The following is a 13,110-nucleotide window of genomic DNA, read 5'->3' on the forward strand; positions in this document are numbered from 1 at the left end:
GATGAGGAAAGGATAGATATTCCGCCCTCAAGTTGAATGTGTATGATTTCACCCTTCAATTTGAATATGTATGAAGTCTTACACTGTTTTATAGTTTCACTGGAACATGTGTCGACACGTCTAATTAGGGAAGAATATATATTCAAATCATGATTACGAGAGAGACCAGACAGCCGACCATAAATACCAGCCATATTCCAGACGATATTCTGTATTATATATTAAATTATGAATTTACCCATTTTACCTGCGATCGCCGTTATAATGTAACGAGATATTCGATATATAAAATGACGTACTCACATGACCTCGCCAAATCCCGGTTATATAAAAGTAACTAAATGAGCGAACTGAATGATCGTACTGGCCTTCAGATGTAAATCCACCGTAATGTGTTCTTTTTTTTTCTATTTCGTTAAATATAAAAGTGTTCTTTTAAAAAAAACAGATGTCGGGAGCTTGGAACACATTGAATACTTCTCTAATCTTACGAAACAATCGTCGATAATCGTCGACGGTTGCCATTTGTGGCAAGCGGCGATAGATGCAATTCAAATGTTATTAACACTCTAATCGTCAGTCGTACATGTGTGTAGGCTTGCTGGCGTCATATCATGACTCACGTACTATTGACGTTTGCCACATGTTCGTACCCAAGACTCCCAACTAAATCATGTCATTAAAAATCCCACTTACCAGAAATCAATAGCGAATCCCCAATTAACAGAGTGAAACCTGATTTAGCCTTCTCGTATTATTAAGAATAGGAGACCTATTCCATGTATACGATTACAATTGTGTGTTTGTTTTTTTATCTAACTTATAATACATTAAAACGCCACCGCCGTCACGCAGCACGGCACAGTCGTCACGCAGCACGCCACCGTCCAAGTAGCGCCATAGGCGTCAATCAGCGCAGCACCCTCGTTGCGCAGCGCGCTGCCGCTGTCGGGTAGCGCGCTGCGGTTCTCACGCAGCGCGCGTTAGAATTGTAAACGAGTATTTTCACACACTTTTCATGTGTCTCATGTCAAACACAGCGCGGCACTTTAATGCCTCGAAAGACTAAGGTTTATCTTTCGTTTATCTAGCTGAAATAGCATTACAGATTATCGGTAAATTAAATTAGACTAATTTAATGTCAAGTCAGTACATTAACTAAATTAAAGGCTTTACATAGATTTCTTTCTCTCAAAATGTTGATAGCAAATCAGGAGAGTAATTTAATTTTTCCAGTTTAGTCCGTCTCGAAATAAGGATGAACGGATAGCGAATGTTTCATTGTCAACCTGAGAGTACTATATTGGCGATTACGTCATATTAATAATTTGACAACCACCATATTTGTTGGACAGTACAATTTTATTAGCATGCACATTTTGATACGATAGGAATGTAACCCGGATGAGAACTATCACGTGACAATCAAGGTAATATACACAACAATGTAAAGATATTTCAATAAATTGATACTTGGTGCCACTTTATGTTCTTACACCTTTCTCCAAAAACGTAGCTCAGAGCAAGCATTATTATTTTTCGAAACTTGGTTTTTCAGCACTCGCCTCTTTGTCCTTACAAAATAGCAAAACACATTGTGACCTTTAGCCAGACAGCATGCGAAACTACATTAGACAGGCGACATACTGTGCGCAGCTGAAGACTACACTGGTAATAGGTTCTTTAGAATTTGATAAAAAATAACACAAATTGACCGTGAAATAAATACGAACATTCTGTTGAGTGTTATGATCACCATCTTTTTAAGACATCGCCGTTGCTACGGCGATTTGATGGCTTTGCATGTGCCGAATACTATATGAAAAATACTGATTTCAAAAGCCCAATGCGCGTTTTCCCGAATGTAATGAAAACAAACTTCCCGACGTCGACATATTCATATTTACCTCAAAGTGAAAATAGAAGGGATTAGGTAAAATATAATCAACAATGAAAACCAACGAGACGTTGTAGACGGGGAATTTCAGATGACTGCACATCGGAGATACTTTTTATCGCGACTCGTCAACTGGGTAAAACCGTTATGTGCTGGTGCAGTTCTCTTCCAGAACTACCAAACTACCGTGTGTATTTCGATGCATAATGTGGTTGTCATTTTATTCTGGTCACGTACGTAGATATTCTAACTATATACCGAGCAACATACTGGACACCTTGAAGTATCTAATATGGCCATGATATCATGTTATTCGACCGTGACTAGAAATTAAATCTGTATTAATTTATTATCCTTCTTAATCAATCAATCAATCAATCAATAATGTAATAAACGCGTTGCGAGCAATAATTGTCACTTTGCAATGTAATCATGTAAATTGGCAGTAATTAAGAACGATTTCTCACTGGCATATCTAACTGTTACATAATACCTAAATTGCACAATTGAATCGCGAATTAAAAATTCGAAAATTGTGACACAGTATTAAACAAATTTAAAATAGTTTATGTCATCGTGGATTGAATATTAAAATATACAAAGAATCAATACATATATATATATATATATATATATATATATATGTGTGTGTGTGCTTAGGTCACTCACAAGCAGCTTCACTTGTAAAGAACAAATAATACGACGAAATAATTGCACTAGTAGGTTGGAGTGGGCTCCACACACACTACGCGATACTTAAAAGTAACACACCGACGCGGATAGATCAAAGCAATTGAAGGTGTGAATGGTCCAAATAATTATTTCAAGGGTTTAGTATCTGGAGGTATGTATAACGAACTCCATCGATAAAATTACTGCGCACGAAAATATCACATGATTGATTCCAATCACTTAATGATTAGTCATCGCATTGTGATAAATTCTTTAAATCCAACTTCAGAGAGCACAGATGCTCCTTCAGCGAATTTGCGATGGGTGATATTTCGCACCACCTCGTTAAAGTGGCGATCAAAGCTGGTACATGTGTGAATTTATGTATTTTTTTAATGACATAAATACCCGCATCGCTAGGTGCAACCTCGCATACTAGTACGACGCGTACATTCCAATACATAATAGCTACGCCATGTACCCTTGAGTGCATGAAAATCTTATAATCAGTAATATTGAATGGATGGGATAAAAACGAGAAGTATATATATAATTATAGTCGATTCGAGCTCGATTCAAGCCTTATATCGCATCGCATTAAGTGGAAATGCTTACTGATACCACGGGTATCCAACGAACGTACAAGTAAGCAAATAAATACAATTCAATTATCGTAATGATAAATAAATAAAGTAGAAACCGTGCTTTGTAAAAAAACAGGTTTATCTGTGTTTTCACATCGTCAATGAGGTGGTCGTTACATTTTAACGAGCTCGCTGATCAGTTTGCCATTACCTCCTTAGGAGGTAGTATTTACGACACTGTCCCGACCATAAACTGGCGATAAATCTCAATTAATCTGGCAATGAAGCGGTTAATTGGCGGTATCAACGAAATTACTGAACTGCATCGTCAACAATCGATATCTCCCCAACACACTCCTGTTGTGTGTTGATTACACAAGCAATGTTTACCATTTATTCATATACGAATATTTTATTGAGATATAGTTGCTAAGCGTCACTTAAGTTGTATCGATTTCCCGCCAGAATAAAGTGTATGTTACAGCCGACTTCGCCCCTCTATTCAGTCCAACCACCATTTATTTCATTCGTAACTCCATCTTGTCGGCCATTTTCAAACAAATTTTAAGAATGAAATTTGGGTAGCTTTTTTCTCAATAAGTGTACGCCAGGGGGATTTCCAAGACATTATAGTAACCCCTGTATCTCATGACCTTTGTTGTTTTGGTTGTTAATTGCATGTTTACGTGCAAAGCAGTTCCCCTAAATCTAATACTGAGTGTTAGAAAGTCAGGGCCGACTGCTGAGTAAACAGACGGCTACGCGAACCGTCTCATTGATAGAGCCGAACACTCTAACCACCGTATCATCGCTCAGATCAGTAGCTCATATATATAACATGCTAGCGAAATAGCAGTTATATCTAGTTTATAATGTGAAATTATTTTCTCCAATACAACGTAACTGAATAAAACATTATATATGCGTTATATGCGTATTTGATTTCAATATATTACCCTGCGTATCGCTGATAAGGTTAAAGCCGGGAAGTCGTCACCTGCGCATGCGGCAAACGACCTTAGCATGGCGTTGTTTACATAAAGCGTCTACCCATGCGCTCTTGCGTTTTAGCGTGCGCTGTTGAGTACTAGTAGTCGATTGGGACTCAATTCACGCGCATGCGCAGGTGACGACCAATCCGCTTCATTCCAACGCTGCGTAAGTAAACAATGAGTACAACTCACTAAACGTATTATCAGTAAAACCTAGAGTGATTCCAACATACATGACGTCCATTCTACACACGTACTATTCTTTATTTAATTAAGCAGGACTGCGTACAAGTTTTGAGTTACTTTAACAACCAGCGCACAATTCCACTGCAATTATCGAAAGTAGTTCGAAACCTCGTTCAACTGAAGGATGTTCATCCGGGCAAACTGTAATCTTTTCAATTTGTGTATTTACCGAGGAAAAAAAAAACATTCGCAAAGTCCGTAGTTACGAGTGCCGCTACGTATTTTTCCTAATGTGTTTGTTCTTTTCAGTAAGACTAAATGGCGACTTTGTATCTGGTTGTCACGTGATCCAGCATTTACGATTGGTCTAATTAGTCTCTCTTTGCAACAATAGAGAAAACATGCGTCATTACACTACAGGTAATGCAATTATAACTATGTGTCCGTCATGTCCCTGTCTGACCGTCTACATGCATGTATGTCTCTGTGTGTGTGTGTGTGTGTGTGTGTGTGTGTGTGTGTGTGTGTGTGTGTGTGTGTCTGTCTGTCTGTCTGTCTGTCTGTCTGTCTGTCTGTCTGTCTGTCTGTCTGTCTGTCTGTCTGTCTGTCTGTGTGTCCGTGTGTGTGTCAGTCTGCTTGCACCCGAGGTATGTTATTCATTTTCCGATGTCCTCCGAGCTTGCCCCAAAGACAATGCCTAATTTCTCACAAATTTCTTTTAAGGTACGGTCGAATATTGTCGGAAATTCTATCATATACCTCCTTAAAGTAGTAGATTTGAACTTGGCTGACGATTTGAATCCAAATAATATAAGATTATTTCACGGTCAAGTACCCAACGGTTGAGTTGCGCGCAAGGGATTGTGGTAGAAATTGGATGGAACGCAGATATACTAGTAGTTCACAGCACAGTCCCTCAAGGGACTGTGTTCACAGCATGTTTATAACGTTCTAAAAACATTCCTGGTTAAACTAAATTCAAACCAGGCTGTGTTACAATGTTAGGCAGATTTAAAAATATATACATGTATATAAATAAAACAACATGTTTAGGCAGATAAGTTTTTGTTTCATCATTCTTTTATCAGACATGATGGTACGTGTGCGCAGATCACGTGTTTCCTTTAATGTAAATTATTTTTCTAACTAGAAGTATGAACAGCCGGTCATTGCACCTGTTTGGTAACTAATGTACGCAGTGCAAACAGTAAGACGGATAAGTGGATCGGCGTTTTTCCACTACGTATTGACACTTCACACCCGATGGCCATTTTGCGTAATGAAAGAGCACCATTGTCGAAGTCTCAATCGCGTTGTATGAGATTCAACGTAGTGATTATATCCAACCTCGTGAGATGCATTTTAAAGCGAAGCAGAAGAGGCATGGACGATTGATTTAGTCCGATTAAAACTACAATCGCATATATCATCGTGGTAAATTCAACATATGGTGGGTCAGACATGGGTACAAAATCGCTGGTTTCAATTACAAAACAAACAAAGCTTGGAAGAAGGGTTTAAGTGTAAAGTTTATGCGTTATTCGAAGTACTTCGCTGCACAGAAGTGTAAATACCGCAGTGTTTACACTGAAATGTTGTACTATATGAGCGATACAATCACACTTCAGATGCTCATCCGATCTCGAAACAATAGCGAAGAACTCAATGCTGAAGGTCAAGAAGTTTAGAATCACCCGAAGATTGGTCCTTTAATGTCATATCTTTATTTATTCGACGTCAATGATACAACGAATCTCAGTGAACAGAAACCGCGAATTCTCTCGGGACGATGAGCCCATTCCACTACTGCCAGTGGAACATTCTTTTTATTGAATGTAAAACACGAGTACACTGCGGCGATTATAGGAATTCACCAAGCGTCGCAACAATTTACACCACACATTCTCGACACTGGGGCTAATTATTTGAAAACCTTTATGTTTAACATAATCTGGTCAAGTTCATTGGCTCAGTGAAATTCGCTGCCGTACAACTACCTGTATTTTATTACAGGAACATCTGTTGGGTATCTCTAACCTCTGTAGGCAATACTGAGTTTGTACTTCAGCGTTAACGATGCCGTTTCAATTTGCATAACCATAGCTGTTTGCCAGCCGCCCATTGTTTGCTTCTTTAAATGTGCGTATATTTTGTTTTATCTCGATCGCTTGTTACGAATCCGACAAAGTCGTAGGTGAAGGTTTATACTGTTTATAGCATGACTTATATCATTAGTTTTATTTACCCGTGACGTTTTTGGCCCATTTAGGATAATTACTATAATTACTATTTATCAACTGTCCAGACCAGCTAAACCCCCAAACCCGTACTGACGCATTACTGGTGGGAACACTTGAGACACTTGCCTGAGCTTGCTATCCATGCAAATATTTGATATCGCTCATTTCCAATGCCTTGGGATCAATTGTTCAGAACAACAGCTACCCTGTGCACATGACAATTGCACCAACTACGGGCGGGTATGTTTAGCTTAGTTCGCCGATCAGGCGTGACCCGCGACCCACCCCCACCCCCCAGCGTTCGTAAACCTGTTCGTTCGTAAGTAAACCTGTTTTTTAAGGTTGCTGCCGAATTAATTCGTTATTTATCGCCTAGTCATTTATAAAAGACGCTTATTATACTTAAGTTAAACTTCGTTTGTGGGGGAAACGGCTTTGTGAGTCTGCGACGTCGCATAAATAACGTCGAGAACATTGCCACCAGTGCGAGCACCGCCTATAAGGTGATTTATTTCGAACAATTAAATGTGCAGTCGAACCATTATTATTTTCACTGGGGAAGATTCTAATTAAAATTTACACTACAACTCACTATAGTGAAAATAGTGCTCAATGAGACTTACCACAGTCGACAAATAATCGTCCCTGCACCAATCTAAAAGCAATGTGTTGTATTAGTTAACATGGAATTGATGTCTAATTGTACATAATTAACTTGAAACCACGTTGTCCCGAACGATCGTATTGGAAAACGTTGAGTATATGTAACAATTTCTACAGTAGACTGTATTGAAAAACTACAATGTAACTGAGGTACTAAGTATTTGATTTGACCGTAACGAGCACTGTATTCCCTTATTCAAACACCGGCGTTGATTGGAATCAATGAGACTGAACAAAGCTAACTGACTCCCTGTTTCGAACAAAATCCTCTTGCATGACAGTGGCTATTTGAAATAGAAGTTCCCTCTATTTTATCAGTATGTATATTTCATTATGCAATAAAATCGGTTTAATGAATATAGAAGACAAACGTTTATTAGACGGGCTTGCATGTCCTATTTCATCAACGTATTTGATGAAATTTACAGAGATGAATAATAGTTTAGATTTGCGCTTCGCCTCGAAGTGACCATATAAAGGCAGACTGTTTTAGTTTATAATCACGTAACCTGACGACTTGTTCTGACAGTTGACTGTGATTATTCACCCACCAACGATGATAAATTACAACATTTTGATTGAATAGAAAAGGAATGTCTCCATGTTTGCTACCTAACAAAAGCATTGTGTATATTAAAAGTCATGCTATCCGATAGTAAAATTACTCGGAAAACAATATGTAATCGAAATTTCTCCCGTTGTGAAAGAAGCGGTATACGCCCTGCGGCAACACACCAAGCTGGCTCCCATGGAAGATCCATCGATGTTGTGTGTGTGTGTGTATGTTCTAAAATACGCCTTCCCTCGTCTAGTGCGTGAATGCGTGCTTAATATTAGTACGGAGGAAGTTAATGAATCCTATTTTGCGTGTAGTTTAAAATACAAAAGAACATTTTATGCGTGAATCAGAACATATTTACGTTCTGTTCAGTGCGTTAATACGACCTCGGTGCGGTAATACGCAAAACTTCATTATAGGTTTCAATCCACCATTGGAAGCTGTATCAAAACAAGCGGTCACTTAGGTAATGTAATCCACTTTATTTTGAAATTAAACAACATTTAGCAAGGAACGGTGGGTTCGTGTTTCAAACTATTTGATTTAATAGGCAAGCATTAGGCTTGTTAGTAAAATGTCAGCGAAAACCAGCTGGTATTGAAATGCTGGAACAATTCATTTAGGAGTATTCAGCCGGCTCAGCTTGATTCCCAATGCCAGTGTAGTTAAACTATATACATGTATTCTTGAGGTCCATTTTTAAATCAGCTCAAATGACGTTTTTTACTGTTTGATTTTAAAAAGTAGACAAATAACTCTTTCAATTTTGTAAAATTGTGGGTGCTTAACTCTCCGATTAATTGATTGATACGTATGAAATAGCCCTTACAATTTTATCTTCAATAATTAATTTCCAGTCGATGAGTAAATGTTCACACCTTTTTAAACTTTTTCCGGTTACATAAAGATGCCTGTGTGAAATATAGGGTAAATATGAGATGCCCGTGTTAATTGGACTCCACGATGTTATACAAGAACTGGGAAAAAACATGGCACGTTTCGGAGAACGTACACTATGGCGTAAAATTCTATAGCATTAGTGTACACAGTGAAAGCACTTAGTAAAGTCTGCGTGTCTCAGTGCGTTTCTTTGTGCAGCGTGAATGTATTGTTACGTTTCGATCAAGCCACACGGAGAGAATCTTACAATGTCTTAGTAATTGAAGGCAATACACAGCATACCCTCGCTATGTACATGTAATTATACTATTGCTATGGCAGTGTAATAATCTTGTAAAATGTCCACACGTTGTAGGGGTGCAGATACGATTGTATCAAATAGCGTGTCCCGTGGAATTCCAGTCCGATTTGGGTGAATGGCTGGGTTGCGTCCGTGTACTTACATTGTGCTTGTGTTGTTGTTGTTGTTGTTGTTTTGTTTTGGCTTTTTTGTTCGTTCCATCGTACATATCACGTGTTGCAAAGAATGACATTAATTGGTCAAACTTGAATTATGTCGTAAACCCTAGGATATATGATCGTATTTATGTTGACACATATTTAATATATTATTTTAAAAAGTCAAACTCTGTTCCGCACGCTGGGCATGACATGAACATGAGCTATGCTAGCTGAAGGTGCCAATAACCGTCGTACTTTTATAAACATCGCGCCCACTGCTTGTAGAGGTGAACAGTACTAATATTATTACTTCACATTCACTGTAACCACCAATTGTAAATACGCCAAATGGTCATTCCGTCCCGTTCAGGTGTTAGCGGTAGTAATAATATTAGTTTTTCGGAGAGTACGAGTAATTATATGCATGAGTGCATAACAAATTGTATGTGTACCCGGTAAAATTATCGCGCTGTAGATATACTCAACAGTATGATTATTCAGAACGTGTCACGAAAACTTTGTTTCCATCTACACGGGTGAATTGAACCTACTTCGCAACAACAGCGTCACAAATTACGATGGAGCAAACTCCGACTAATTTACAGTAAAATTTTGTTGGCAATCTGAATGTTTCTATTAACGAATATTAAATACGCAAATATACATTCTTGAATATTTTTTTTTTCATTCGTGTTTTTTTTCTAATTATTGTGTTAGACGTAACCAATCAGGACGAAGTATTATTTAATAGTGTCTAAATGGTGGATGCCACTAGATACCCGTACCGTGCGTTTGTCTTCATTTAGCACCCATAGGCAGTTTGTATGTAAACACTTTTCTGTTAGCACTTTAAAAAATCGACGTATTGACCCCCTTTTCAAAAGATGTTTTAAAAATCGGATTTCTTAGAGTACACTCAATTCATGACACAAGCCGGTGTTGCCATGGTATTCATGACACCTATATGAATCGCGAATAATGGGTCGCATACACTGCAATTAAGTGTATGTACGAAATGAACTCGTCCAATAAGACCACGTTTGACAGTACGCACGCTGATAACACGCACTGTATCGTGTTAAACCTTTTAAAATCGTATGCATCTTGATTTGTGTAGTGCATTTATTCAACAATGTTTGAATAAATCAACATTTGTTCTATCCTATCACTCTCATCTCCACACCGTTGTACTACCTTGTCAACTAAAATATGTTTCCTTGCATGCTTCTCGTAGCTTAAAGGGTAAAAGTAATCTTATGTTTAAAAGATAGTAGTATCGCATTTGACAGTATGTAATACTATAACTATCACGGCTTAATGGAACACATTGATCATATAGTAGGTTAGTAATGTCATATTTCTCCGGGAATTACTTGATAACAGTTAAAAGGCGTTGATCGTCGATCCGCGTCGTGTTCTACGTGGATTCCGTGCAAGATACACAACGCGATACACGAAACTCGGGCGCGCGCTCAGCAGCTACGATCACTGCTCGTTAATAATCTCATCACCACTGCCCAGAAAACCAATTCATCATAATTACGGTTTTTTTAATGATAATATCAATAACCATATTTGACAATAGTTAATTAATGTTGTCACTAATTAGATACTACACATGATCATGTTTAGTGTTTAATGATATTCATTAATTACTTCCTTATCTCGGCTAATGTCGATTTCCCAAAACATGCATAAATAATAATTAGACGATTATAAAAACCATTCGTGTGTTTATGATAACGAGGACTCATTAAAAATGTCATCGGTACTTTTTGTGATAGGTAATTATTAACTACAACATTCAGAAAATATATGGGGGTCGTATATATAGGTCTTACGTTTACTACTAGAGTGACGCGATTGTCTGCTAATAAATATAACCACTTTTTCTTCTGTTGACAGATCAGAAGCCACTCGTATACCCAATACGCTCGTTACATTGTAAAATCGTGTCTTTGAGAGTGGTAGATACGTGCGTGCTTCTCCCCTGGGTACAATTGTTGAACCACATACGTCGACGGTACTTAGTGCTTGGTCGCATTTCTCACTGTTAGCCAACGTTTTAAATGCCACCTCGTTGAGAAAATAACCGATCCACGTAATTTTGAAATATTGTTTAACAGCACGCGTCGGCACTTTCAGACGTATGCGCCGTCATTCATGTTGTGCCAAGTAAGAAAAATGTGGCTCTAGGTGGGGACGGCAGTATCACGAACAGATAAACGCCCGTGCTCAATCATAACAATGCGAGACCAGAGTCAACATTTACGTTTCGTTTTGAAGACAATACGTTTTTTGTCGGGTCAGAAAATAACACGAATATGTTTGTACTCTTTAAAAATAGCCCTTCATTTCGTTTCACGCGTAGACATGATGAGTATTTAAATGCTTCATTTTGGGAAATGCTTAGCGATATATATATAATTTAATTCACTTACTTCTACCATGTGGCATAACGATTTCTTGTAGGATTTCGCGATAGTTGGGATTAAGGTCCTCCTCAAATTTTTGGTACCCAGGGTAGCCCTTGCCAGGATCGTGCCAACCAGCTCCCTGAAACAAATGAAACAGGGCACCACCGAACAGCCAGCAGTCTCTGTACAGGGAAGCGTCTTTATCACTGTGAATAATTGCGGTTCTACTCCACTCGAACGTACGCAATATTTCCATCATAAACTCGGCCATTTTTAAAAAGGGACCGTGAGCTCGTGTCAGTGTGCGGAAATCAGCTATGTCTTTCATCGCAAATTCCTTTGCTTTAGCACCAGTCGTCAAAAAAGGTATGGCCCAGTGCGCAGCGAATCTGGCGACGGCTGCGGCGGCATAGTCACACGCTGGTCCGAGAAATACGTCCACCTGTTTTTCCGTGATGAACTCTACGGCACGAATCGGAGCAACGGCGTTAGAACATCCAGAGTCCACTTTCCTAATTGTCATGGTCACATTCCGTCCACCGAAAAAATGTTCCGCCATCATCAACTTTTCAACAGCGATGTCGATCGCGGGACATGCCATTTCGAACCTGTACGGATAGTGTCGTATTTCCGGCGGTGTGTCAGTGTCCTTAGGAAGAATGACGGCGATTTGTATTTCGATTACATCTTCGCCCCAAACGTTGCTCTCCAGCGATACGTCGTTTGATTTCGCGGTTAGGGACAAGACAAAAATGAAAAGACAAACACAAAAAAGTGCGTGTGTACGCATCGTGTTTTTCAGCGTGTACGACAAACAGAAAACAACTCAATAGCCTTAGTATTTTAAATAAGAACACCGATTGAATTAGCGAGGCAATCGTACGTGACTTAACGTTATGTATAAACAGCCCAAGTTAGCTTTTCTTCGCAGAACGTACAGTGTCGTGGCATCTCCCTGCCTGGGCACACCTTGATTCCTTCACCCGCAATGGTCAACGCAGAGTTGAGTATCCGTCACGGTGAAAATCTGCGAGTATGTAATCCCAAGTAGCAAACGACTTCGAAACGAGTTCACGTTCTCACGCAGTGCACTGTAGAGTTTCCGACTCACCTTGTGATCTGTGCCCACACACTTTGTACTCCGCTGCTTTGGTGTTTAACCCATGAAGATTAAATCGATGAATCACTCAAGAATTGCAGTTCGAGCATGCGCACTACGATTAACAACCAAAGACTAAAAGAATGTGCTACTACGTTTGCTACTCGAGTCTGGCATAAACTCGTATAGTCGGGATTTGATTTGAACTGTCATTCCAGCATACCACAGGTCCAAACAAAAAAGGTCCAATCGAATTCCACCAATTCGAGGATCAATATTGAATGAACAATATACATGTATATCACCTCGATTTGCCGTTTTTGAACCGCACATAAGCTAAATACCGCCCACAGGCGAGGATTACGAAATGCATACGTAAAATAAGATGGGTACATTATTTCTGCATCGTTCTCTCCATTCTCCCATCAGCGGTGGTTTAAAAAACACAACACGTTACAAT

At 38.9% G+C, this 13,110-nt stretch overlaps 1 protein-coding gene across 2 annotated transcripts in view; it reads right to left on the minus strand.

Moving 5' to 3' along the window:
* LOC144358012 (atrial natriuretic peptide receptor 1-like) overlaps nt 1-12,745 on the minus strand; it is a 41,722-nt gene extending 28,977 nt beyond the window's left edge. For both annotated transcript variants that reach the window (XM_085495217.1, XM_085495216.1), the window contains exon 1: nt 11,576-12,745. In XM_085495217.1, the coding sequence (XP_085351343.1) occupies nt 11,576-12,341 (766 nt within the window). In that variant the 5' untranslated portion in view covers nt 12,342-12,745. The remainder of the gene's footprint in view (nt 1-11,575) is intronic.
* Between the last annotated feature and the right edge of the window lie 365 nt (nt 12,746-13,110).

The sequence above is a fragment of the Saccoglossus kowalevskii genome, chromosome 21, assembly GCF_978046115.1.
Source record: "Saccoglossus kowalevskii chromosome 21, keSacKowa6.1, whole genome shotgun sequence".
NCBI classification, from domain to species: Eukaryota; Metazoa; Hemichordata; class Enteropneusta; family Harrimaniidae; genus Saccoglossus; species Saccoglossus kowalevskii.